The sequence below is a fragment of the Pezoporus wallicus genome, unplaced genomic scaffold, assembly GCF_028554395.1.
Source record: "Pezoporus wallicus isolate ANWC-B61680 ecotype Strahan unplaced genomic scaffold, APGP_CSIRO_Pwel_v1 scaffold_7107, whole genome shotgun sequence".
Lineage (NCBI taxonomy): Eukaryota > Metazoa > Chordata > Aves > Psittaciformes > Psittacidae > Pezoporus > Pezoporus wallicus.
In genome coordinates, this window is record NW_026642114.1 from 7,438,335 (window position 1) to 7,463,104 (window position 24,770).

A 24,770-nucleotide genomic window follows, 5' to 3' on the forward strand; every position below is an offset into this window, starting at 1 on the left:
TCCTCTCAGCTGTTCTGGGGAATTTAATAATTGTTGTGAAATCAAGTAGTTCTATTGTGGTATAGATTTCGCAAAACAAAAAACCTAAGCCTGCTAATATGTTTTGCATTAAATCATAAAGTACTGTACTGTGTAACTCATATTTATTCTTTCTGCTGTGCAAGACAGCATAGGTTCTGCTTTTTAACTAGACAGTACATCAGCATTTCATAAGTATAAAGCACAAAACTGCTTCGTACTTACTGTTGGACGGCTCTACCTTTTAATTGAGGAAAATCTGTATGCAAGCATAGATGTGACAAATTCTGTTTTACTTCTAGATTCCCCGAAAGTGTTTAGTGTTAATATCATGAATACCGTAACTACTCCCAGATGAAGAGGGTTTACGTTTTTCTTAATTTTGTAGAATCACAGAATGATTAGGGTTGGGAATGACCTTACAGATCATCTAGTTCCACCAACCATGCTACGGGCAGAAACACCTTGCTTTAGACCAGGTAGCTCAGAGCCCCATCCAACCTGGCCTTGAGCACTGCCAGGAATGGGGCATCCACAACTTCCCTGGGCAACCTGTTCCAGTGGCTCACCACCTTCACAGTGAAGAATTTATTCCTAACATCTAAATTCACCCTTTTTCATCTTAAGGCCATTCCCCTTTGTCCTATCCCTACCGGGCCTTTTCAAAAGGCCCATTCCAGATTTCTTATAGGCCCCCTTCAGATACTGGAAGCTGCTGTAATGTTTCTCTGGAGCCTTCTCCAGGCTGAAGAACCCCAGCTTTCCCAGCCTGTCTTCACAGAAGAGGTGCTCCAGCCCTCTCAACATCTGCATGGCCTCCTCTGGACTCGCTACAACAGGTTCATGTCCTCATTATGTTGGGGGCTCCAGAGCTGGATGCAGTACTGCAGGTGTGGTCTCACCAGAGTAGAGGAGGAGTATCACCTTGTCCAGCCTGCTGGTCACATTCCTTTTGATGGAGCCTGACATACAGTTGGCCTTCTGGGCTGCAAAACTGCTGACAGCACACTGTCAGCTCATGTGGAGCTTCTCATTTATGAACATCCCCAAGTCCTTCTCCTCGGGGATGCTCTCAGTCCAGTAGCTACCCTGCTTATAGCTGTGCTTGGAATTGCCCTGACCCAGCTGTGGGACCTTGCACTTGGACTTGTTGAACTTCATTACGTTTACGCTGGCACACCTCTCTATCCCTGTCAGGATCAACAGTGTGTCAACCACACCACACAGATTGGTGTTGTCACCAAGCTTGCTGAAAGTGCTTGATCCCGCTGTCCATTTCATCAGCAAAGATGTTAAGCAGTTCTAGTCCCAATACCAACCCTGAAGAACACCACCTGTATTCATGTCCATTTGGACATTGAGTTGTTGACTGTAACTTTTGAGTGCAACTATCGAGCCTATTCCGTATCCACCAAGCAGTCCATCCATCATATCCATGCCTCTCCAGTTTAGTAATAAAGATGTCATGCAGGACAGTGTCAGATGTTTTATGGAACTTTAGTTCTGTCCTGAATTTCTGAACAGAAGTGTAGTTGCAGTAAATACTTTGTGTTTGCATCAGTGAGTCTCAGGTGTGTGATATTTTTGCCCTCTGGAGAAAAAACAAAACAACAAACAACCTTTAGTATAGAAACACTTGTCTGGTAGAAAGTGTAAGTTTTATTATAATCCTGTTCTGTTTCCTAATTTTAGATCACACCAGGGTACCTTCAAAGTGTTTGTGTTCGCTTGTGTAACAATCAGATGAGACAAAAGGTAGCACACAGTATCGACTTCACAAGGCCTGGAACTGTAAGTATTCATGTTTGGTTTTCTTGCAGTAACTGTCTCAGGAGACAATACCACTTAAACTGTAATTTGAACAACAAATGCGAGATATAGTAAAGGCAAAACATCATGTGTCATGTATCCAAGCTTGTATAAGAATATAGCAATGCAGAAGGTTTTGTTGATCTCTAATGCTGGTGAAATGACATGGTTATATGGTCATAGCTGCATAAGTATGGTTAATTCTGTTGTTATGATAATGGTAAGATGTGTATCTGTTTAAATGCTAACTGAATATTTGAAAAACCAAAACAAACCTAAGACTAATATCCTGAGTGTGGTTTGATGGCACATCTTAGCCAATTTAATAATTTAGCTAAAAAGGGGTGGTGCTGTTGTTCAGCTCTGGACACATGTTCTGTTCCTTTCTGCTGTCAGTGATGCTCTTATAACCTAGAGTGATTTGGCTTAGCCACCTAAAGGAGAAACATCAAACAGGATCATGGGAACATAAGGAGAAAAGAAGAAGAAGGGAGAACTTCCCTTATTTGTAAAACCTAGCTGTTAGATGAGCATTTAGATGATACACCCAAGCCAGCTTGTTGATTTACATGATGAGCTTTAATTCCCTATCTGAGGATCTTTGATCTTACTGATAAGCAGCTTACGCTCCCTAGGTTTTTTCTTCTTACTTCACCAGCCTCTTATTCCTTTTCAGATGGCTGCAGTATACCGAGCTGCTTGTGCCCATTAGTGTTCTGCTCAATCTCTTCTGCCTGAATGGAAAGGGAGCTTTTTGTCCCAGGAGCAGAACCATCTGAACCATCTTAGGATAGTTTCTAGTGTCTGTGAAACTGCCTGGGGGTGTGAAATTTTAAATGACTTAATGGTAGTGCAAGAGCTGTTCAGTGGTACAACCATTTTTATTACCTAGTTTGTTCAAATTTTTCAAATACACATTAACATTAAAACTGCATTAAAACATTTTAGTATTAAAATATTGTGTGCCAGTGCTTTACAAACTGAAGTCATGAACTATGCTTATTATTTTTGCCACAGCAGACTTTCATGTATACATAACTTTGTAGTAGGAGAGCTTTGTGAAGTATCAAAGGAAAAGCGGAAGAAAATAAGATTCTTGCTCATTATTCTAGCCAACATTTTTAATAACAATGATGCTATGGGTACGTTTTGTTGCTCTTGAAAATTATTACAGAAATATGATGAGATAATAAAAATGCTCCCTTTTTATGTTCTGATATTTTCAGTGATAAATATTATTCCTCATTGCTCTGTTTAAGCTGTTTTAAATGCCTTCACTTCCCTGTTAATGATCAGATCTTCTTTCTCTGACCTGCCGTGTATTTGAGAGGTGTACAGGCTGCGTATCCCAGGGTTTTGAGAAGCAACCAGGATCTCTGCTTATCTGCTACCTTAGCAATAGGGTCTGCTCGTAACTCTTCTCTCTTCATATTTACACCCTGTCTGTAGCGCATGGTTATGCCGTGTCCCACCCTCTAATGTACCTCCTGCCCCATCTTTCTTATGACCAACAGTTCTCAGAGGTCTGCCCTCTTTCCCTGCCAATGGCTTTCTAAGGTCATGCTGTATGTACCCCAGTAGTCTTCTGTATTTTTCCCATCTGATGTTGCGGTTGCGTGTGTCTCCTAGCTCCCCTTCCCTGTACTGAGATCTTCATTCTGTGCAGCCACGTTCCCTCTTCTATCTGTTCCTGCTCTCTGCTTGCATCAAGGCTTCTCATTTTCTTCTGCGATTTGAAGACACTTAATTTGCCCACTCTTGTTATTTCTTTTCTTTCTATCATGAGTTAATCCTCTGATCTCTTGAAGCCCTTTTGGGCAAAGTGTCCTCCTTATGCCAGGTGCTGATTGTTTTCTTTATCCACTCTGCAGGAAGTGCAGAAGTGGCTGAAGATGTGTCTTCACTGATAAAAACTGGATGGATTATTTCTAGACTGCATATGACTTGCTATGCCCCTGTCACAGATGTAATTTCAGCATAAACATCTGTCCTTGTGTGGTTTAGCCTTTAGGTATAGGCATCTGTTTCCTTCTCTATGAAATAAAGACTTTAAAGAGTTTTAAGAACAATAAGTGATCACTGAAGAAGTGGATTAGCAGCAGTGTATAAGCACAGTATTTCAGCCAGAATCTCTGTCATTGGGGTTTTTTAAGGGACCACTTGTGGCTGATGCTTGATTCTTCCTCCAGGACAGATTAGGCAACCAAAATCTCCTGCAGCCATGCTTCTTCATTTTCCTTCTAGTAAAGATGCTCAACTGTGAAATGACTGTTGGTCTTACGCATCATGTTTATTTACTGTTGCTTTTCTAAAAGCATTTTTAAAGTATTTCTGCTTCAGAAGCACCTTTGTCACCATACTTATGCCCCTGTGGCCAGTTTACCACAGTCTCCAGCAATGTAGGTAGGTCAGAGAAAGAGGATTTGGTGGTGGTGGATTTTTTTTCCCCCTCCTAGAATTAAATTTTTGCCTCCTTCCTGTCTCAAGTTAGCCAGTTTAAGATGAGTAAAACTGTGTTCTTCTGGCAGAGCTATATCTATTTTTATACTAGGCTTTACTAGCATAACTATTTCTGTGTGACTTTGTCTCCTTTTGCCCATACTGTGTGTAGTAGTTGCTGTGCCAGCAAAGTTCTCAAGTGAAGGACCAGAACAGCAAGAACTCTGAGACTGTTTAGATTAAGGGTTTCTCAACTACTTTAGGTTGCTCCTTGACAGTGAGGTTATAGTAGCTACTGTGGTTGAAATCTGATGCTTCTATAAGCAGACCCACACACTCAGGCTGTCTGAGGCGTTAACCACGTTTTGGAGGGCTAATCGCAGTCTTTGCTTGCAGACCTTCGCTGCATCATAACCGGGTTTCTTCGTCTTATGCTTTTGTCCACACTTGGTTCATCATATTTTCTTGTTTGTTTCCCATGTAGAGAGTTCTGGTTTTATAAGTGAATAGCAAACACATAGAAACACAAGTAAGTGGAAGAAGAAAATACGTATGTAACCCATCTTCTGAGAAGAAAAATGAGACTCCTTCCTAATCATCCCAAAATACTTCTAACCACTCCTTGACTCTGTTGATCCAATAAGCCAGATAAGATGAACTAAAAACAAAATCAAAATTCTGACTGTTTGCCACTAGGCTGCTAAGGCATCCCATTACTTTAAGGATTCCAAATACCTCATTGTTACACACTTAAATGTTTTTGTTCTATCCTTAAGTGGTTTCAGGTTTTTGCATAAGTTTTGGAATAAAGCTGGAGGCATTGTGACCTGGACTAAGTAGTAGCATGAGCTTGCAGCATCTGTGCTGGATTTGTGTTGGAAGATCCCTTCACTTTTTTACTCATATCTGATTAGAGACATTGCAGTGTGTTTTTTCTAGCTACTCCATTTAACAAAACTCCTCTGCCGTAGAGGCAGTCACCTGTAGAGTTGCAAGGGGGAAGAGGCTAGTGGGGGGGCAGCTCCTTTGCTCATCCTTACCACTTGGTCACTGTGTAGGCAAGGTGAGAGGTTTAAAAAAAACAAAAGGTCAATGTCTAAAGAGTTTTGGCAGGCATTAAATATAGTGGTTTGTTGGGGTTTTTCCCCCATTTTGCCTTGAGTTTTCAGGATTTGACTCTGTCTCACTGACGTCACCAATGTCAGGACCAGCCTCTGAAATAAACTAGTTTTGGTGGATCGATATCACTAAATAGATGAGCAGAAAAGAAAATCATTAGCAAGGAAGTTACTTTATGTTGTACTGACATGCAGCCTTAAATTTCTACCACTTTTACTTAGGGAATGAGTGGACGTGCATTACATAGTTTGGAAAGAGGAGGTGCTTGAGTTCACTGTACTGGCACAACTTGGGACAATCCAGGTTCTGAAGCAGGTTCTAAGAGCAGAAAATGTTAAAGCTGCATCATGCTCAGAGATGTTTAGTTGAGCTCTACAGTGTATTATGTTAAATCAGCTACACTACACTGGTAGTCTTAAGTTATACCGGGAAGGAGCACTGTACTACTGGGAAGGAGCATTGTGCTAGTGCTGTAACCAAAATGAAGTATTGCCCAAGGAAATGAAAGAGTATGCCTTGGATTATATCCTTGGTAGCCTTATTTATGTGCAAATTTGATTTTGTTCCCAGTGCATTGTACTCGGTGCTCAATTTTTAACGTCAGGAAAGTAACATTGTGTAATATAAAGCCTTGAGGTCTCAGACTTTGAAGTTACAATAAAGGTAATGTGTATCCCTTACTAATGTGTTCTGGTTTTGTACAAACATCAGCTTCCTGGTTTGCTGCTCCATGGCTGAAGGCCTGTCCTTTCATACTGGAATAAATTTGTATTGAGGCAATAAATCCCAGAACAAGTCTTTCTTACCAAACTGGCTTTAAGACCTGTGGCATTGACGTCTTTTAACCAAGAGACTTTCCCTGTGTAATCATACCCACAAAATCTGACTTAGTACGGGCTTCTGGTTTTGGCTGTTGTTTCGTGCTCTCTTGTAAGATGGCTTGGATCTCCTCCTTTTGCAGAGCAACTTTATGCCTCTTGCCAGCTCTCTGACCTCCTGGGTCAGCTTGTGAGCTTGATCTACAATCCATTAACAGGACACATCTGCTGCATGTAGTGGGAGAGAGGCTACACTACTGTGTTACAGTTGGGAGATGTTTCCAAGGCTTCTCTAAAGACGTGTTTTACCATAAGGCCTTTTTCCTATCTCCAGTTGAATGTTATTGCCATCTTCCATCTTTTAATTTGACATGTGTGGTCCTAAACTGGGAGATGAGAAACCTGAGAGAACTGTTAGAGCAAAAGGTCTGGATCGAAGAATAAGAGGTGAGAATACCAGCTCTGAAAAGCTGAGGAAACATTCATTTGAGGATTTAATCAGATTCCTGACTTTCTAATGTTCATTTAGACAGGGGACTGATGTGGGTAATGGTAAATTTGAAAAGAATAGTTTTAAATACAGTGATCTGTCATAGTCCTCTATATCTTTAATATTCTTGAGGTAATTTTAGGGGGGTTGGTTTGTTTCTGTGTGTATGTTGTCTTTATTTCTAACAGTGATTTGTCTGGTGGGTAACAAGCACTGGTTGTAGTTTTTTGGTGACTGTGATTTTGTGTTTAATGCACATTGTGAAGCCAAGAGGATTCTGGATTTTTATCACTGTAGTGTTGTACATTCACTCCCCATCAGAAGTAGCATAGGCTCAAGTCGAAAACCCACAAACTTGAGTAAGATATACACCTTCCTGGAATTCCTTTGCATTAGGGATAATGTAATAAGATTCTCTAAACTTTGGATTAAAAAAAAAGGAACTGCTTCTTCAGATGCAAAGTTTCTGACAATAGCCAAGATGTGTGTTAACCACTGGAGAATCTTTCTCTGACTAGAAAGCTGTATTGTATTTTGCATATATTGTTCCTGTGTAATTGAATAAATGCCCATTATGTTGTTACTACTATTCAGTCTATTTACCTGTAGCCACGATTAAGTGCATTAATGTCCCTTGCAAGTTTTAGGTCTCTTTTTGGCACAATTCCTGAAGCTTTGAAGTGCAATCTTTTTTCTTTTTTCCTTTTTTTTCCCCCTAAGTTCTGTCACTGGACGGAAGCTCTTCTATAAAGTGAAGCTGTCATTTACAAACTGTGAACAAGGAGGAATTTTAAAAATCTTTTAAATGTTCTGGGATAACTGGAGAGGCTGGCATGGTCTCTTTTTTTGTTTTTTTTTTTTCTCTTGTACTCTGTGCTTTTTTTCCTCAAACTTGCTTTTTACTGCAGATATGAACATGCCATCAAACTGTAATAGTTGGCAAATATTCTGTTTTTCAATTGTGAAAGTGTTTTCTACACCAGGAGGCCATGTGAAACCCAGGAGGAAGGGTAACAAGTTTTTTTGTTTGGCTTTTTTTAATCTCTCTGAACCATTCAGAGTGGATTCACTGAGTGTCATCTGGATGTGTGCTCTTTCATTTAAAAATAATATACAGCAAACAGCATCTACCCTAAGCAAACATTTCTTAGGATGAAATGTATCAGTCTTCTCCATCCCTGCCCATGCGAAGAAACAAATCTACCTGTTTATGTAAACAAAGAGAAGTCCTTTTTTTTTTTCCTGCTGCTATGGTATATGATGTCTTTTGCACAAGTTGCATAAATTTCTCATCTCATAAAGTGTTGCCATCAGTAGTGGTTTCCGCAAGCATTTCCTCTTACTGACCTCAAATTGTGGAACAGCCCAAGTTAGAAGGGACCTTGCAGGTCATCTGGTCCATCTCGTTTCTTATAATATTAAAACTTTCCTTTAATGTCATTTTTGTCTTGATGCCTGTGTACATTTTCAGTGGCTCAGGTCATGCATGTGTTGAAATGACCTCTCGTCATGATACTGGTTTCTTTTGCTCACTTATTGGTCTCTATCGATGTTGTTCTTTTTAATCTTAAAATGACTTTGACAAGAACTGTCTATGTGCGTGTACAGCACCGTGAAAGTTAAAATACTCATTAACATCAGGGAATTCTGAATGTGATTGTAATAGAAAGAATAATAACAGATTTTAAAACTGGTTAAAGAATAGAAAGAATTTTATTTTCTCCTCACAGTAAGGAGTGGCAAGTTTCTTATACCTTCTATATAAAGCTGTACATGTCTGTTAAAGAGAAACCTTCTCTTCAGAGTGTTTATGTGTTTATATGCCTCTAAAGTAAGTATTGGCAGGTTTGCAGAAAAATAATAAAAGCAGAATAATTAAAGTTGGTCTTATTTCATTGTGTTGAACTGTGCATTTTTATTTAGATACAAAGCTTTCTAAGTTAAATATTTTAGTCTAATTAAAGAGAATATAGCATATTTTGTACTAAACTCCTCAAATCATGAATTACCACATTTTTTTTATTTTAGTAACTAAATCTTAGGTTTCCTTCCAGAGACTTTTTTGTAGCCTTTCAGGCTCTTTTTTCTCTTATCCTTGGAGCCTTTCAGGATGAGGAATTGTTAACATTGCTGAAAAACCTTAAATTGTCTCAGCTTTCATTATGTACTGGTGAGAAACTCCCAGTCAACACAATTTTGGAGAATACTTGCAGCTGCTTGCTCAGAAGCTGAGGTCTTCTGATTGATCTGTTTTTTGGTATCTCTGTCTTAGCTGTGTCAGTGTAGTGAACAATAGAAGTCATATTCACATAAACGTGTCAGTGCCTTCTATGTAGGTATTCTGGCTGACAGTTATAATGGAATATTGTGCAGACTAGGTATGTTTGTGGGGTGTTGAAGGGAGAACTTATAATGTAAATATATCATGAGAGAGACACTGATTTCAATCTGAAAACATACAGTTATGTGGGTTGGGAAATGATGCTTATACTTTTCAAAGCTAATAGTTTGTTAATTTTTAGCCAATTTTGAGTTATTTTTTTGTAAGAACTGTGTATTTCTCTGTGATTAATTTCTGTTAACTTATTTTTTTTAATCTTCTTTATTTTAATGTGTGCCTGTTTGCCCATAAAGGGATATTACTCTATGAGCCCTTGTGATGACGGATATGTAAGTGTCTATATCTTTATATCCTTTCACATGCCTGCTCAGTCTGTCACAGTCTATATTTCTCTTCATTTCACAATGTGTAACAATTTTCTGTGCATTTCAACTTGTCATGATATTAATCGTATGGTTTATGAAGAGCCAAAAAATGTGGAAGGCTTGGAATTTCTGCACGTGCAGAATAGAAGTTCTGAGTAACCTTACAGCTTCATAATACATGTAACACAGCATGTCAACAAAAGAGTAGCTTTGTCTACAACTTCTACATGAAACACAACTGCTTATAGCATGCAGAAAGCAATTGTTTCTTCCATATGAACATCAGGGTCTATAGCATACACTGTCTCTGAAATATGCCCAACACTAGCTGATCCCACAACACCTTTGACAAAGCAAATAAACATTATTGCTGAACATAATAAAGCAAATTGAGTTGTGCTCTTCAGAGATGTGTCATGTTTTGTGTGTTTGCATTCTTAATTTCTAAAGTGAAACTTCTGTAGTAAAGATTATGAAATCTTTTCATAGAATTAAAATCTATCTTCTTCCATTGAAAACTGGACAAGCAAAAGGGATTCTGTGTACTGCCTATGATTTCTGTAACCCAGATGGAAGTTTGGCAATATTACAAGTACGCCATAAGTATCTAATTTTGCCCATAGTCAGTGCATTCTTTGCAAAGAGAGGAAATGAGTCTACTTCTAAGTAATTCAGTATGTAGTCAATTCATAAAGGTGATTGACACCAATTCTGAAAAATGTCAGTGAGTATTCTACTCAAAATAATCTATATTTTTTATCTCTTTCTTTGGTTAAAACAAGATTTAATCTTTCAAGAACAACTGCTCTTTTTCAAATTTATTTGTCACCTTGAATTAAGTGATCCCTGTGGGCACACAACTTCCTGCTTAAAACATTTGTTTCGAGAAATGTTTCTAGAATTATTTAATGCAATGGGCTATTTCTTTTTATCTTTATGTAGGGAACACTAACCCATTCACCTATGTTAAAAATATCACCTGTATCAATCAATCCATTCCATTTGATGATGTGAATGTTCATAACAGGCACCTTTTGCTTGATGTTTAGCATTTTGCTAAATAATGGTCTGTTTTGAGATACAGAAAAGTTTATTACAGATGAAAATTATTTATTAAATTGTCTTCGCTGAAAAAAAGTTTTTTACTTATACAGGTAGCCTTAGTTAAATGTAACTTTATATGATGTAAAATGTAGTAACTTACAGCACAGAGTTTATAAAGTTTCTGTAAAGCTAACTGACTCTAATTCTGAGGTATTTCTTGAATACAGAGATAGCCTTCAGCCACCCTTCACTGTTTATATGTGGTATCTTATACATTTTTCTGACATTTTTTCTTATCATTACATGATCACATTATTGTGACTCTTTCTATGTACAGAAATCTGTACATAAATCCATCTTATATGGCAAGTGGGAAGTTTTCATAACAGCATATCTGAAGTGTAAGTAAAAAAATTTAAAAACATTTGCAGATCTTATGAAATAAGTTTGCGTAGACCTGCCAGCTTACACAAGCTCAGAGTCTAATCCATCATAGGCTGCATGTAGCAGCCTTGTTGTCATTAGATATAACAAATGAGCTCAGCAGAAATTTGAGTTCTAATGATAGGTACAAATTTGCTCAAACTCTGGTTTTACTCTTCACATATTCATCATGAGTCTTTGATTATTACTTCCAAATCTGCATTGAATTTACACTGGATTTTTATAGCACATTTTCAGACTGGTAACTGAGGACAGAATCTGGCTTTCAGCTTTATTCAGCATATTATGAATATATGCATTAAATAGCAAAGTGGAATTGGTTTGGATACTGGGCTACAGTATTTGATAAAATCAGTTGTGGTTTTGGCTTACATATGAAATGCATCTGTTTTCTTTTATAAATATTGTTTTTATTTTTATTCCCTTTGAACTTTTTTGTTTCATTTGACGCTGTTCGTATTCATGCCTCGCTTCATTCAAAAATGAAGGGCTGCCATCTGTGGCTAATCTGCATCATGACAGAATTACTGGACTTAGTATGGCACCTGGTTTGGCTTTGGCAAGAACCAACACAAACATAAGTCATACTCCACGATCCTACCACAATGAGCTATACTTGGGCTGTTGTTTTCTTGTGTTTGTCTGCCTTCCTTTCCTTAATGTACCTAATTTCTGCATGTGTTTCAATTATGACAAATATTTCTGTCTGAACATGGGCTTTGCATGAAAAGTATTTTGTTCAAGATTAAATCTGTGAATGCTGGGAGTCAGCTATTGCAGATGAGTCATATACACCCCATGTTTTTCACACTCGTTCGTTCACTGGCAATTTAAGGGATCCTGTTACTCAAAACGTTGAGTTAATATTTAGTGTGTTCCAGGAAAGGTAAGATCAGGGAAAAGGCTTGGAAGAAAATGCTGAGGAAATAAATTCTTTTTGGTCTAAGAAATCCAGTAGTAAAGAGGAGCTATGTAACCTTGGCTGATTGAGGCGTTGTCTGGTAGTTGATGTGATGGATGTGCAATAAGGAAGTTGCCTATCAGCAGTGCTTGTGACTGTCTTCAGTCTGTGGGCTTGGATTCATCACCTGGAGATGAAGATCGTAGTGTTTCTACTAACCTTACAAGAATATGAATAATTTACTTTCTATGGAGAGCTTTGGGGACTATGAATGCACAGTGCTGATGGTTTTACGTTCTCTTATCCAATTGTTTGATTGCAGCTGTTTAAGTCCCAAATTTCCAGCATCCAAATACTTTCCCAAAAGCACAGTATACATGGAGTCTTGCATTATTGCCACTGGAACAAGAAGTTACCAGAGTTCAGCACTTAGATTTGAGAATGAACTCCAGGACAGAGAAGAGGTCTATGATGGTCAAAAAAACCCAGGCAGCCCAAAGGAGCTCTGTTCTGACCACTTCCTGACTTCAATATTAACCTTTTCATCAGTTAAATGTATCCCTTTGTTCCTAAAAATAATTTCAAAGGCTTCGTCTTTTTACGTGTATCTGCACCATAGAAGTCCATTTATAAAAGCATATGGCTAAAGTTTTATGAAGAACTTTAAGAGTTTTGTTACTAATTTGGTGATAGGGCAGGTTTTTGTTCCTGAGAATCTCTTGCTTTTGCCTTCTGTGGTAGAAATGTGTGAGAGGGGTGAATATAGGTTCAGCTGGCAGTCCCACCAGAAGCAGTGGGTATGGAAGCTTGCCTTTGGATTTTGTGTATACAAAGATAGTGGTGAAGACAATGATGTTTTTCCACTGGCTTGATTATACATCTTAAATGAGGTGTGCTGATGCAAGTAAGCCTAAGAGTCGATTTGTAGAACCCAGCTATATTTGAGGCGTGGTTTTCCTTTTGTTAAAGCTAATGCAAAGAACTAGAGCTTAACACAGCTTTTGGGAGTTAGGTTCTGTAAAGATATTTAACTCTGTAAATATCCTGAGATTGGAACAGCTCAGTTCCATAGCAAAGAGGAGAAACAGAAACAAACAAACAGATACTACCTAGTGAAATGTCAAAGGAGATGTTGAGGCCAGTGTATTTACTTTGGTGGGCTGCCTGCTAGTAGAATCCATAATGCGCATTTACTCTTTCATGCTTATGTGGGGCAAGGCATTTTGTGAGGTGGAGAAGAGCACCCTGCTTAAGGAATAAGAGTATCAAACCAAGATAAATAAAATGAAATGTTTGGTTGGGTCTGTATTTTTGTTCTAATTAGAAATGTTAATGTGAAGGAAGCAATGAACTTTTCAGCAGAATATGGGTTGTATTACCCAGGCGTAATTTCCACTCACTTCCATAACACAGTGCTTCCTATTGCTGAGACTGCTGCTTCCAACTATGAAATCTGCCAGCATTAAAAATGATGCATGGGGCTCAGTACTAACTGTTACAGCCTTTCGGGGGTATTGGCTGGAACAGGCACTCCTTGCTGCTGCAGGAGGTGCTAAAAGCAGCAAAGGAAGGGATGCAGAGGTGGTGCCAGCCAGACTGGCAGTAGTCTAGGAGCAAGAGCTGAAAAGGCCATGGTATGAGGAGGGGAAAGGCTCGCATGGTAGCAGGACTCTGAGGATCTGGAGTGCCACATGTCTTCCCTCTTTAAAAGCAAGAATAAAAAGATGAAAAGTTGAGAGAGTTTATGGGGAGAGGTAGCCTGGGTGTTGAATTGAATGATCAGCACTTGGTGGTACTGCGCTTTGATCACTTGTTTGAAAATTAAACTGACGGAAAGCGGAAAGTCTTTTCAGACCCATTTAGCAATAGATGGAGGGTGTGTAATGCTGTCCCTCAGCATGCTGCATGGCTGTGTGCTTCACAGGGTGCCTCAGCTGTCTGACCCAAAGTAGTGCAGACCCTGAAATTGTAGCCCTACAAGACACGGGAGATCTCCTGGATTGTGTAACCACCAAAAAATGTTCAGAGATACAATTCTCTAGCCATATTTTACTGCAACTCTTATTCTTATAAAATTCTTAAATTAGAGGCCTAGATAAATTCCAAAACAGGAAAATATTTGAACCAGGGTTGTTACTGTACTGTATCAGCTACTGTTAACTTGTTTTGCTGAATCATACCGCCATGATCGAAAGTTAAATATGTTGGTTTTCTGTGTGCGGTGGTTGTGCCATAAGCATTTGATTGTTTAATTGCAAAATAATAATTTTTAGCTTTTGCATACTGCCATTCATTGGTAGACCTCGAATCCCAGCTTATTCAAGAGATTTATGCCTCTATTTGCTTTCCAGATGAGAAAAGTTGAGTCCCAGAGATGTGAAATGACATTGTTTCAATTGTCTGCACTTGGTAGCTGGGTCAGGCCTAGAAGCAGATCTCCTGAGACCCAAACTGATGTTTCACTCAGTATGCCATACTAGATGGATACAGATTAGCTACTAATGACTAATTGCAATCATAAAAATGAAGAAACGAAATCTCTGCCTGTAATGTGGTTGCATTCTTTCTGCTTATCAGTGGTGCTGCCCATAGTCAATCAGATTCAGAAATGAAAGTGCAGTGAAAGATAAACTAAACCTGAAAAAATGATCCCGTTTCTGCTTTGCCTCATTGAATCTGACGTAATACAAAGTGTTTTCTTGTTGTTTTCCCAAAACCACCAAAAGCCTGAGAGTGCTTCCTTCTCCCTGTGCAGGTTCTAGACTGATAAACTTGGGTCCAATCAGGAAAAAATGTTGGACAAGAAGGCTCTTTCTCCTGGTGGTCCTGCCCTCAGAGCTCTGGTGTAGAGTCTGCCTCGCTGTGGTGCCTTTTTAGTGCAGGTAGACCACAGAGCCAAACCGTTTTAAATGGTTTGCTGTGCTCCATCTGCCAGCTTACAAAGTAATTTGGAAATTAATGGGACTTGTTTTTCTTTTTAAGGCAGCAAAGAAGTGGTGGGTAAAAAGGACTTTGTTGGGAAGCAGAGAGCTTCTATATGCATCTGTTTACTCTTAGTGACCTGCCTATTTGTTTTCCCAGTATTGTTCTTTGTCTCACCTTCTCATCTACAAGGGCTCTCTCTTTTGCCTTAATGGACTGTAGTCACTTTCTTCCCATTTATGAAGAAGGGTGCTGAGAAAGGCAATGAAAATGATTTGTGATTTCATTGAGCACTCCAGTACAAGATGAAAGGTTTTGACTGGGAAAGCAGTTTGTTTAAACAGAAGTTAACTTTTTATATTCATCAAAAAGGCTAAGGAAAATTAGTACAAGTAAATAAGGGGAAAGCAGTTTAGATACGATACTTTGAAAGACATTTCTATTATGTAACATGAACTATGATTTGAGAACTGCTGTCAAGACAGGTTAATTTTGATGTGTATGTCCTGTTGTCTATTGTGTGCAAGTAATTCATTGACTTAAACATAATATGCTTTCCAATGTGCGTATAAGCTTGTTTCACATCTAAGAGAGCAGTTCCTTGTATTACGAAGGTTACCCATGAGGTAGTGTGTTCAAGAATATGTCAGCTGGTGTAATTCAATATTCTCTATGGTATTTCATGCTTTTTGTCTCCTAAATCCCTCAGTTTTAAATCTGACAATAGGCATCGATTATATAGCTCCCACTGAAAGAGGCTAGGTTAGAAGAGAAGACCAGTTTTAAAGGCATCAGTGGTAATGAGAGATTTTTTAGAAAGTGAGTAGGAACATCAACACAAAGAGATGACACTGAATATTTTGCAAATATGATATGTAGTTGACATCAGAATGCATGATATGAAGCACTCTTGTGCCAGTATTGCTGCTGCTTGCCTCACCTACAATTAGCTCTAGAAAAAGAATGTTACTGAATCAGACAACTTTTATATGGAACTTTTATATGGTGTGATATTCTTAAATTTTGGTTTATTCAGCAGTGATACCTGCATATGCTCTGTGTCACACTGCATCAGAAAGGAAATATCCAGGCTTACACTGAGCTTATCCTAGGCAGAACCACTTAGAAATAGTATGCTATTCCATACTGGTTTTATCCATACTAAAATATATAATATTTTCTCTACATATTAATAGTTATATATGAGGTATATATCAGTTGTAACAGGTACTCTGGTAACATTAGTGTTGAAACAAAGAATTATAGCAAATTCGGATGCAGTGGTAGGTCTCCAGTGAAATTACTGAAACTTTAAGGTATTAACATTTTTGAAGTCAATAAATGTGTTTAACAAGTGCTTTACCTTCCTCAGTTTACTCAGTGGGCTTCAGGTGGTAGTTCCTACTCACTTTTTTCCTTTTACTTTTTTTTTTTTTTAAGCCTTCAAGTGTAGGTAATTTTTAGAGTATGACAGTGAAGATAACATAGCCAGATCATAACAAAAGAGGTATTTACCTGTGAAACACTGTAAGAGAAAGAAAGATAAACACTGAAGTCCTCTCTTTCTTTAGCTGTGTTTCTATTTTGCAACGTAAGTTTTATAGGAAAAGAACTGCAGAACCTCAGTGAAAGAATTCTCTGCATGACGTTCATTAGTAACACTGCTGGTGTGAAATTTGGACTAATCTGTTACTATTTCCTTTTTCTTCCTTTTTCTGATCCAGGCTTCCACTATGTTAAGAGCATCTATAGCCCCTGTGTAAGTATTTATTGCTGAGCTTCATTTATATCTATAGAGAACAGGAGGAGTTGTTTGTAAACTGAAGTGCCCTGCCAGTTGTCTGCAAATGGGAACCACTCATCCCCTGTGTGCTTCCTCTGAACTCAGTGAACAGTAAATGCAAATATGTGGCCTGTATGCTTCTGTAGAGCAGGTTCAGTAACATTCTAATTTCAGCAGGATGTTGCTAATCCAGCAAATCTGCCACTCCACACCTGTGAGTTGGTTGCTGTGTTTTCTTTACTGTTTCTACACATTACAGTCCTGTTGTTGTAAATGGTTTGCAAATCCACAAATCCAGGAAAAGGGGGAATTGGTAATGTGGATTTTGGGGTACTTCAAGTTTAATTTTTTTTGTAACTTAATACATTTTGACTTATAAGATCTAATAGAGATGGTATATCTGAGCTAAAGGTTTTATTAAATTTTTTATATGCTGTTTTGATCCTTTTATTGTTTACAAGATCGTTAAAGGGACAATTACACATATAACACAAAATCTGTTTTTAGGAGTGGTAGGACAGGAAGCTAGGAGTAAAAATTTTTTAGTGGTATTATAAATACTAAAATTAAAGCATCGACTGGAAGCAGTTTTGTTTAGGGAAACTTCTGTTACAGTGTGAAAACTCAAAATAGCAAGATAATACTGGTGGATGGAAGTTGGTCCTGTGTTAAGTCTTATGTTAAGCTAGCATAGTTCAACCTGTAAAAATCTATTCAGCCTCCCTCCTTTGCCTTGGAGAAGGCATTTCTGTGTGCTTGAGGGTTTAGAGGTGAAGTTGTAGCTGCAGCTTGTTACTGTGTCTGTTTATAACCATGCTAACAGCCATAAGCGGCTGCCCTCATGCCTTTGTGGTCTGCCGAGAGAGGAAAAAAAAATGTTATTGTACTGTTTTGTGCTGTGAAAAAGCTCAGATCATCCATTGTCAGCGTTTAGTGTCTGCAAGCTATGACAGTAAATAAGCTGCATGCATGGTGAAAAAGTTAAGTCCAAGTTAAAAAAGTCTGTTGTTCCAAAGTGGTAATGGTAATAAAAGTAACAAAGGTGTAAAAATGTGGAAGCTCTTTTCCTGAAGCGGACTTCCTGTTTTGGCTCTTCTCACCTCAGTAACATCAGCCATACTGAATAAGGAGGGGAGTTTTGATGAATGTCTTTCCCTGTTGCATTGTAGGAAGATGCAGGATGTGCCTTTGTTGCCCTCTTTGGATTATGAGAAGGTGAAGAAAGATTTGATTACAGGGAATGATCGTCTCAAGGCCTTCTTACTGCAGGCTCTGCGCTGGGTAAGGGAGAAGGCTTCTGTAGAAAAGAAATAGGTCCTTTCTGTAGGAATCCAGAATTGAAATCTGTTTTGCAAGCAAGATGATTGTCATCATAGGCAACTTGTCTTTTTGTCAGTGAAGCTTGCTAAGGTTCTTGAGATGATGAAGAAACCCCAGGCAGTAGGTATCTATTTGTAACTGTGTTGTCTTCATCCAAGGAAAGCCAGATAGGAATTTCTGGGATCTTCAGTGAAAGTAATTTCTGATGTGTTTTCAAAGAAATTTTTCTTGGTTTAGGCAGCTGCTTTTTAACATGTATTGCCCTGGTTTGCATTTATATAAATATTGCTATATCTAAGAAATACTTGACTCTAATCACCAGTTTTCCTTTATAATCAAGATATTCTACAAGATCCTGCCTTTTGGTTGACTCGGATCATGTAATGATGTTTTATTAAAAAAAGAAGGTGACAACAGGAAGTTACATTTTCCTGCTGAAAAGGAAGCTCATGGGTTCAAAATGACAGACGTGAAAGACTGCAATAGAAGAATTGTGATCAAGCTTCAATGTTCATTTTCACTAAAAAAAAACATCCATTGGGTCTAGAGCAATGATTCTTCTTCCCCGGTACTCTGTCTCATGTGTTTTAGAAAAGCACCACTTTTTAACTTTATGGAAAGTAATGCTGTATCCTTCCTGTCACAGTGGTGACAGCTCCCACATAACAGTTTTTTAATGGATCACTTAGCTGAGGTCAGGTCAGTTCATCTCTTTGTCTCTTAGATCATTGAGGTTGAATTGCTTCTCCCCATGAGAAGAGGTTTCTCAGGTATGGGGTATCATCACATTTAAAATCTTCAGTGGTCATCATTCATGTTACTATTTATTTGACTGGCTTATTTATGCTGTTATTTATTTTAGCGCTTGACAAAATCATATCCTGGAGAACAGAGGGATACTGTCTTGCAAGCCTACATCAGTAATGACCTCCTAGATTGCCACAGCAACTGTCAGGTCAGCTGGAAAGGGTTTTCTTCCAACTCCTGTGGGATACTGCTCATTTGTTTCTATAAACTGAACAGAAAGTTTTATCACCCTCTGGAAGGGAATTTTAAAAAGTGCCAAAATCATGTGATACATTTAACTTCAGCATCTCAGCCTTTAAATGTTGATGGGCAAAGCTTTGCGTTACAAGAGCTCTCAATGTAGATACAGTTCTTGCAGACAAGCAGAAGTTTGTTACCTCTCCTGCTGCTTAAAGTCTGTGGGTTGAGCAGATGCCTACCCACGTCCTTATTTAGGAGTTAGCTCTTGCTTATCAGATGCTATGTCTCTTTTTGAGTGATTATGTATTGTTAGATAATACACTCAATCCATTTCACTGATCTAGGATAAGAACTAAATTAGGACTTCAGTCTCAATACCTCTATAGAATGTCTGATTATGCACTTGTAACTGCATGTTCAGCAGTATTTCCATGAATTTAGAATGGATTGTTACCTTTCTTTAGAAAGGGGAATTGCTGGCCTGTTGATTGTGAAAGGTTGTTTCAGTCACTGATAAACCAATGCTATTGCTAACAAAAGTGTGAATTTTTTTTCTCTTGTAATAGTGAATTTTGTGCATGGTTGAATTCTTCAGTTGTTGGAAGCGGTGGGCCTGCTTGTTATGTTGTAGCCTCCATTGTCATTGCAACAGTCACTTGTACTATTACTTAAAGGATTATTTAATGAATGATATGGTTTTCTCCCTGTGAATTTCTGTAAGAGGGGAGTTATGTATAAGTAATGCCTGAAGTAAAACAGATTGTAAATAGCTTGCAATGTGGTATTCTTGGTAAGTTACTAAGCTGCTTTCTCACCCTCTTAGTAGTCATACAAAAGCATTCAGGTAACATTACAGAATTTACATTTATCAGTAAAATTAGGAGTTTGTTGATTTTTCTTGTCACTGACTAAATACTCATTTTAGATATCAGCTTTAACTGATAACAGTGTTGTTCATTTTAATTCCCTCCCTACACCTCAATGGTGTTTTAACCAATTGAGCTGAGGAGCTACAATTTTCTTTCTTTTGCATCTTTCCCTCAGCACCTATCAATAAAAACGGTAACTGGGAAATTTTAAATTATATTGAGAGTATTTAAGGTATCAATATGTATACAAAGATTGTTGTGAAAATTTAACAAAGCTTTTAAAACATAGAAGACTTGCCTTGGTTTTTTTCCTCCTTTGGTGATTTTTTTATTAATGTTTGTTTCGTTTTTCAGAGAAGTGTCCTCAAATTATTACATTCTACAAGTGTGGTAGTCAGGCAGTATATGGCAAGGCTCATCAATGCTTTTGCTTCACTGTCAGAAGGTAAAGATTTGCTTAAAAAAATCATATAATGTAATGCTGGCTTATAGGTACTTCACAAGTGTGTGTCACTGCATGTGGAAATTTAGAGCCTTATTTGCACCATTTTTCTAGGGATTCACTGTCTTTTGTTACATGCAATTTTTCAGTATCTGGAAAGTTTTAATTTTGACACTGTATGTTCATCATTTCTGACTTCTTTTGATGATTTGTGGTCTATGTGAGAACTTACCCAGGGGCTGCTTTTGATACAGTCCTCAGTCTCTTCATGAGAGTTAAAGAAAAAAAAAGGTAATTCCCCATTAATTAAAGGTCCTGTAGGCAGAGCTGCTACCAGGCTGTGTACTAATAGTTAGCGCAGCTGTTTTTTCATCTTCCTGGTTCTCACCTGAATAAACTTTGTGCATCACTGCTAACTGTTTGGTTGCATATGTACGCAGCTTCATATCTCTGCCTGACGTAAATTAGCCCGAGATTTGGTGCTACTTAAGGAGCTAACTATTGCTAGGAAACTGAAATGCCATTTCAGTCAATACCAGGAGGGCACCTAGTTTCTTGAGCAATTTGGACATACCTGTTGTTTTCCAAGAGTGTACAAAACTGTGATATAACAGAAAGCATGCACTGAAAGAAGAGCAGTGGATTCAGTGTGAGCTTCTGATGCCCCAAGTATCTAGATTAAATGCAACTGCTCTTCTAGACAACTCATTTGTGAAGGTGTGTTTGGGTCTTGGCACAAGATTGTTGTTTGTCAAGAAGAAACTGAGGTCAATATGCTTACTTTTCCAAGGAGAAGGAACTTTTCTGTCATAAGCTGATAGTATCTGTTCTTTCATCACTTTTTGCACCAGGTCGTGTCTACCTTTCTCAGAACCCAACATTGCTGCAAATGCTGGAGGAGAGACTGAAAGCTGAAGACAAGGACTCCCTTACATGGGAGAATGTTCTTGGGGCTCTGCAGAAATTCAGCCTCAGGTGATGAAAGTGCAGCACACAGTGGTGACAGCTGGAGAGGAAATACAGGCTAGCTAGGCTCTATTCAGGGAGGAAAGAAGAGCACTTGATTTTCTTATAACAATCATCAGAACCTCTGGTGACTGTTGAAAGCAGAGTCACTTGGTAGGGAGAACATAGTTTTGCTGACTGAATTAACCTTGACCTCCTGTCAAGACTCAAGTAAATGTACATCTCCTGCCATAGCCTTGTGTGCTTTATATGTATTCCTTAACTGAACAAAGTGAGAATCTTAATGTAGAATGTTCTGAAGAGTCTACGTAGAAAAAAAGAGTTGCATTACATTCCAAAGCATAAGGTTTTCATTATTCTTTCTGCAAACATTTTTCAGGGATTTCATCTTCATCCTGTTGATCCTCTTTCCTGGAGATGTCTATGCATGGGCTGTCTTTTTTCTTATTTTTGCATTAGAAGCCTGACTTAAATGCCCATCATAAAATAAATGTCACGCAAAAGCAGTCAAGGGCATGATGTTGCTGTCATTTATCAAATAAATATGATCTAGGAACTCTGTTTTCACAATACTCAGGAGGAATATTCAGCCCTGAATAGTTAACTAAATGTAAGGAGGTAGATGGATGTGTTTAGTTCTTGTTATTTTTGTCTAAATTAAGACTGTGTTGGGTTTGGGAGGGGTTGAGGTTTTTGTTTGTTTGTGCTTGTTGAAGAATGAGGGCTGTTTTTGGATTTGCCTCACATTGAACTTGTGTAGATGAAGCACATTTACATGTGCTGTGGGTAATATTCTGCACTGCTTCCTGACATGATACCTTATACATCTTTGTAATAAAAGAGAATAAATCTTCATAGCCAACTGCTCGAAATCCTAAACCAATCTTGGAGAAAATTGTTTTTTCTGTTAAAGCAGTTGTCAATAGTAAAAGTTAGTTGAATTTTGGGGCGTAGGCACTAAGCTACTGAAAATAGAAGATTTTTTACTTCTTAAAAAATAACAGTAATCTTTTAATTTTACAGAACACTCATTCCAGATACTTGGGCTTATAATCCTCTGGCCTTGCTCCAACAGCTTCATGTCCTTCTTATGTTGGGGAAACCCACCTCCTTTGACCTGCTGGTCATGCTCCTTTTGATGTAGTCAGGAGTTGAAAGAATTTGTGATTTAAGAATCTTCAGAGAAAAGAGCAAATAGATTGAAGCAACAAAATCTCATTTTTCAAATCAACAGTATAAAAATGCTATAGTGCTATGTTTACCTATAGCAGAAACAGTAATTAATTAGTTTTATAGGTCTGTTGTGTACAACTGACTTTTTTTTTACCAATTTTAAGACAATTGAAAATGCAATTTTAGGACTTAGGAGCCCTACAAAACAATGTAGAAACTGACCTTAGCAGTTAGCACATTTAAAAAAGCAAAACACAAAAAACTGCACCCATACAATAATGTGTTTTAGTCCTCTATACCTATGGGAATCTGTATGTTCAATTTGTTTAGGCTTTGTTAATTCCTTAGTTTAAATATTCTACCAAAATGGGTAGTTGTGGGTTGTTGGTTGATTTATTTTTTTTTTGTTGACGGACTAGTGTATGGCAGGTAGATGAAGTAGAGTTTTAATGTGCTTATATTAGCTATAAATGTATTTGAAAGCTATTCATGCTGTAGTCTGTTTTTTGTGGGTTTTGTTTGTTGTTTGTTTGGTTTTTTAATCCTAGGCGTGCACTGCAGTCAGCAATGATCAAAGATGGGCTCATTTTCTGGCTGGTTGATGTTCTCACGGATACAGATTGCCTGTCTGATTACACCCTGGCGTATTCTGTTGCCTTGCTCATGAATCTTTGTCTGCGGAGTGCAGGTGTCTTACATTTTGAATTACAAGCTAATTCCAAGAAATGGAAAAGGAAGGTTTTGAGTCTGTGTTTATGATATACCTGGTTTCTTTCAACTGATTATAATTAGTTGCAAGGATTCACATGACCAGAGATATTTAAGTGTTATAACCAATGCTTTGGAGCAGATCTTTTTTCCAAGAATCCCAAACTATGGAGAGCAGCTTCACCAAAATCTAAAAAATTAATAAATTGGTTAATCACCAGAAACCTCTAAGGTTCAATTCTTGGTTTTTATTCATATGTGAGTCATTTTTATATTCCAGGCACACTTTTCAAAGGACACTTTATACTTGTATAAGATATTTGTGTATCAGAATGAAAGTCAGAACTGAGTTGATGAGCAATGGCAAGAAGCTTAAGCTTCACCTTGTAGAGTGAAATAACTTGCATGCTTCACTTCTGCAACACAGAGATTCCCCCTACAAAAATAAGGTCCTGCCTATGTGCAAGAGACTTAAAAGGAGCTTAAAGTAAGTTTTCTTTTATAAAAGAAAGTAATTTAAGGGTGAAAAATTAACTGCATGCCATAAGCAAAACTAATGCCTGTTAAATTTTTTTTAAATCCCTTTGTGTTGCTTCCTGACCAGCATTACAAGTGTATAAATCCAGAGTAACTCCACTGATTTCACCTCAGTTGTGCTGAGCAGCATTTGGCAGGAACAAGGAATAGTATTCTCTATGTAAATTATGCTTAGTACTGATTTTAAAAAATAGCAAAGGAGTTTGGTCTGATGTCTTATATTTTTTTCAAGCATATTTGTTTTCTCACTTTGCAGGAAAGAATATGTGTGCAGAGATTGCAAACCATGTGCTCAGAGTTCTCTCTGATCTTCTTGGCCACGAGAATCATGAGGTATTTGTATGACTACATTTGGGTTAATGAAAAGGTGGAAAGAAAAATTAAGGAAGAAATGCAAGAAAGTAAATTGGTTTTGCTTCCCTTGTCAGACCCTCATGTAATTAAGTTGCATGAAATTTTCCTGAAATTCACAGTTGTGTGAATTTTATTTTGTTGGGTACTGGTCTTTCTAGACATAATTATGTCTTCCTTTAACAAATGTTGGCAGCTAAGAATGATTCTTTTAGGTGCATAGTTAACATGCAATCCATGTGCCTTCTTGATCACAGTTTCTGATGCTGTTTACATGTTGTCTCACACCAATCATCTCAAGCTTAACTAGTTCATGTGATGAACAATGTGTGGTACAAGCCCATTATGCAAAACATCAGGTGCAAAGAAGCAATTTTTTTTGTAGTTTTAAGGAATATTATAAGATGGTACACTTGTGACATTCAAGCCCTAATATATTTTTATCTACCACTTCATTTAACCTGCCACTTAACTCTTTTGAGGTTTCTTTTTTGTCTCCAGACACACTTGCATCTTAGATGCTAAATTAAACTACCAGAGAGGAAAAAAACTGAAACAGATTACTTATTTCTACCTAACACTTTTCAGCACATCACTATGGTATCTGCTATCTGCTATACAAAGCATTGCTTCAGCTGTCTCTGCAGAGGGGCACTGCTTTAACCGTGGAGTAAAATTCAGGGCAGGAGAAAATGCAGGCAAATATCATATGAAGATGAAATCAGGGAGGCAGTATTTTAACCAGGGTATTCTACGATGAATGTGCAAGGTGTCTGGGGACTTGAATAAAAATAATGTAAACTTAGGTGCCTTATGTTTATAACACAATGATTGTATCATCAGGGTTTTTATTCTGAAAATGGAGAATGAATTACAGTCAAGTGTTTAGTCCATGTTCTATGAAATCATTAGGTGTAGACCAGT

At 37.9% G+C, this 24,770-nt stretch overlaps 1 protein-coding gene across 11 annotated transcripts in view; it reads left to right on the forward strand.

Annotated features, from left to right (window-relative positions):
- Positions 1–24,770, forward strand: part of ARMC9 (armadillo repeat containing 9) — a 69,076-nt gene that overhangs the window by 16,488 nt on the left and 27,818 nt on the right. For 6 of the 11 annotated variants that reach the window (XM_057427184.1, XM_057427178.1, XM_057427174.1 and 3 more), the window contains 9 exons: positions 1,711–1,809; positions 9,328–9,363; positions 16,435–16,469; positions 17,663–17,774; positions 18,676–18,768; positions 20,024–20,114; positions 20,963–21,086; positions 22,799–22,938; positions 23,752–23,828. In XM_057427184.1, the coding sequence (XP_057283167.1) occupies positions 1,711–1,809; positions 9,328–9,363; positions 16,435–16,469; positions 17,663–17,774; positions 18,676–18,768; positions 20,024–20,114; positions 20,963–21,086; positions 22,799–22,938; positions 23,752–23,828 (807 nt within the window). The remainder of the gene's footprint in view (positions 1–1,710; positions 1,810–9,327; positions 9,364–16,434; positions 16,470–17,662; positions 17,775–18,675; positions 18,769–20,023; positions 20,115–20,962; positions 21,087–22,798; positions 22,939–23,751; positions 23,829–24,770) is intronic. The other 5 variants (XM_057427179.1, XM_057427181.1, XM_057427180.1 and 2 more) reach the window with 2 other exon arrangements.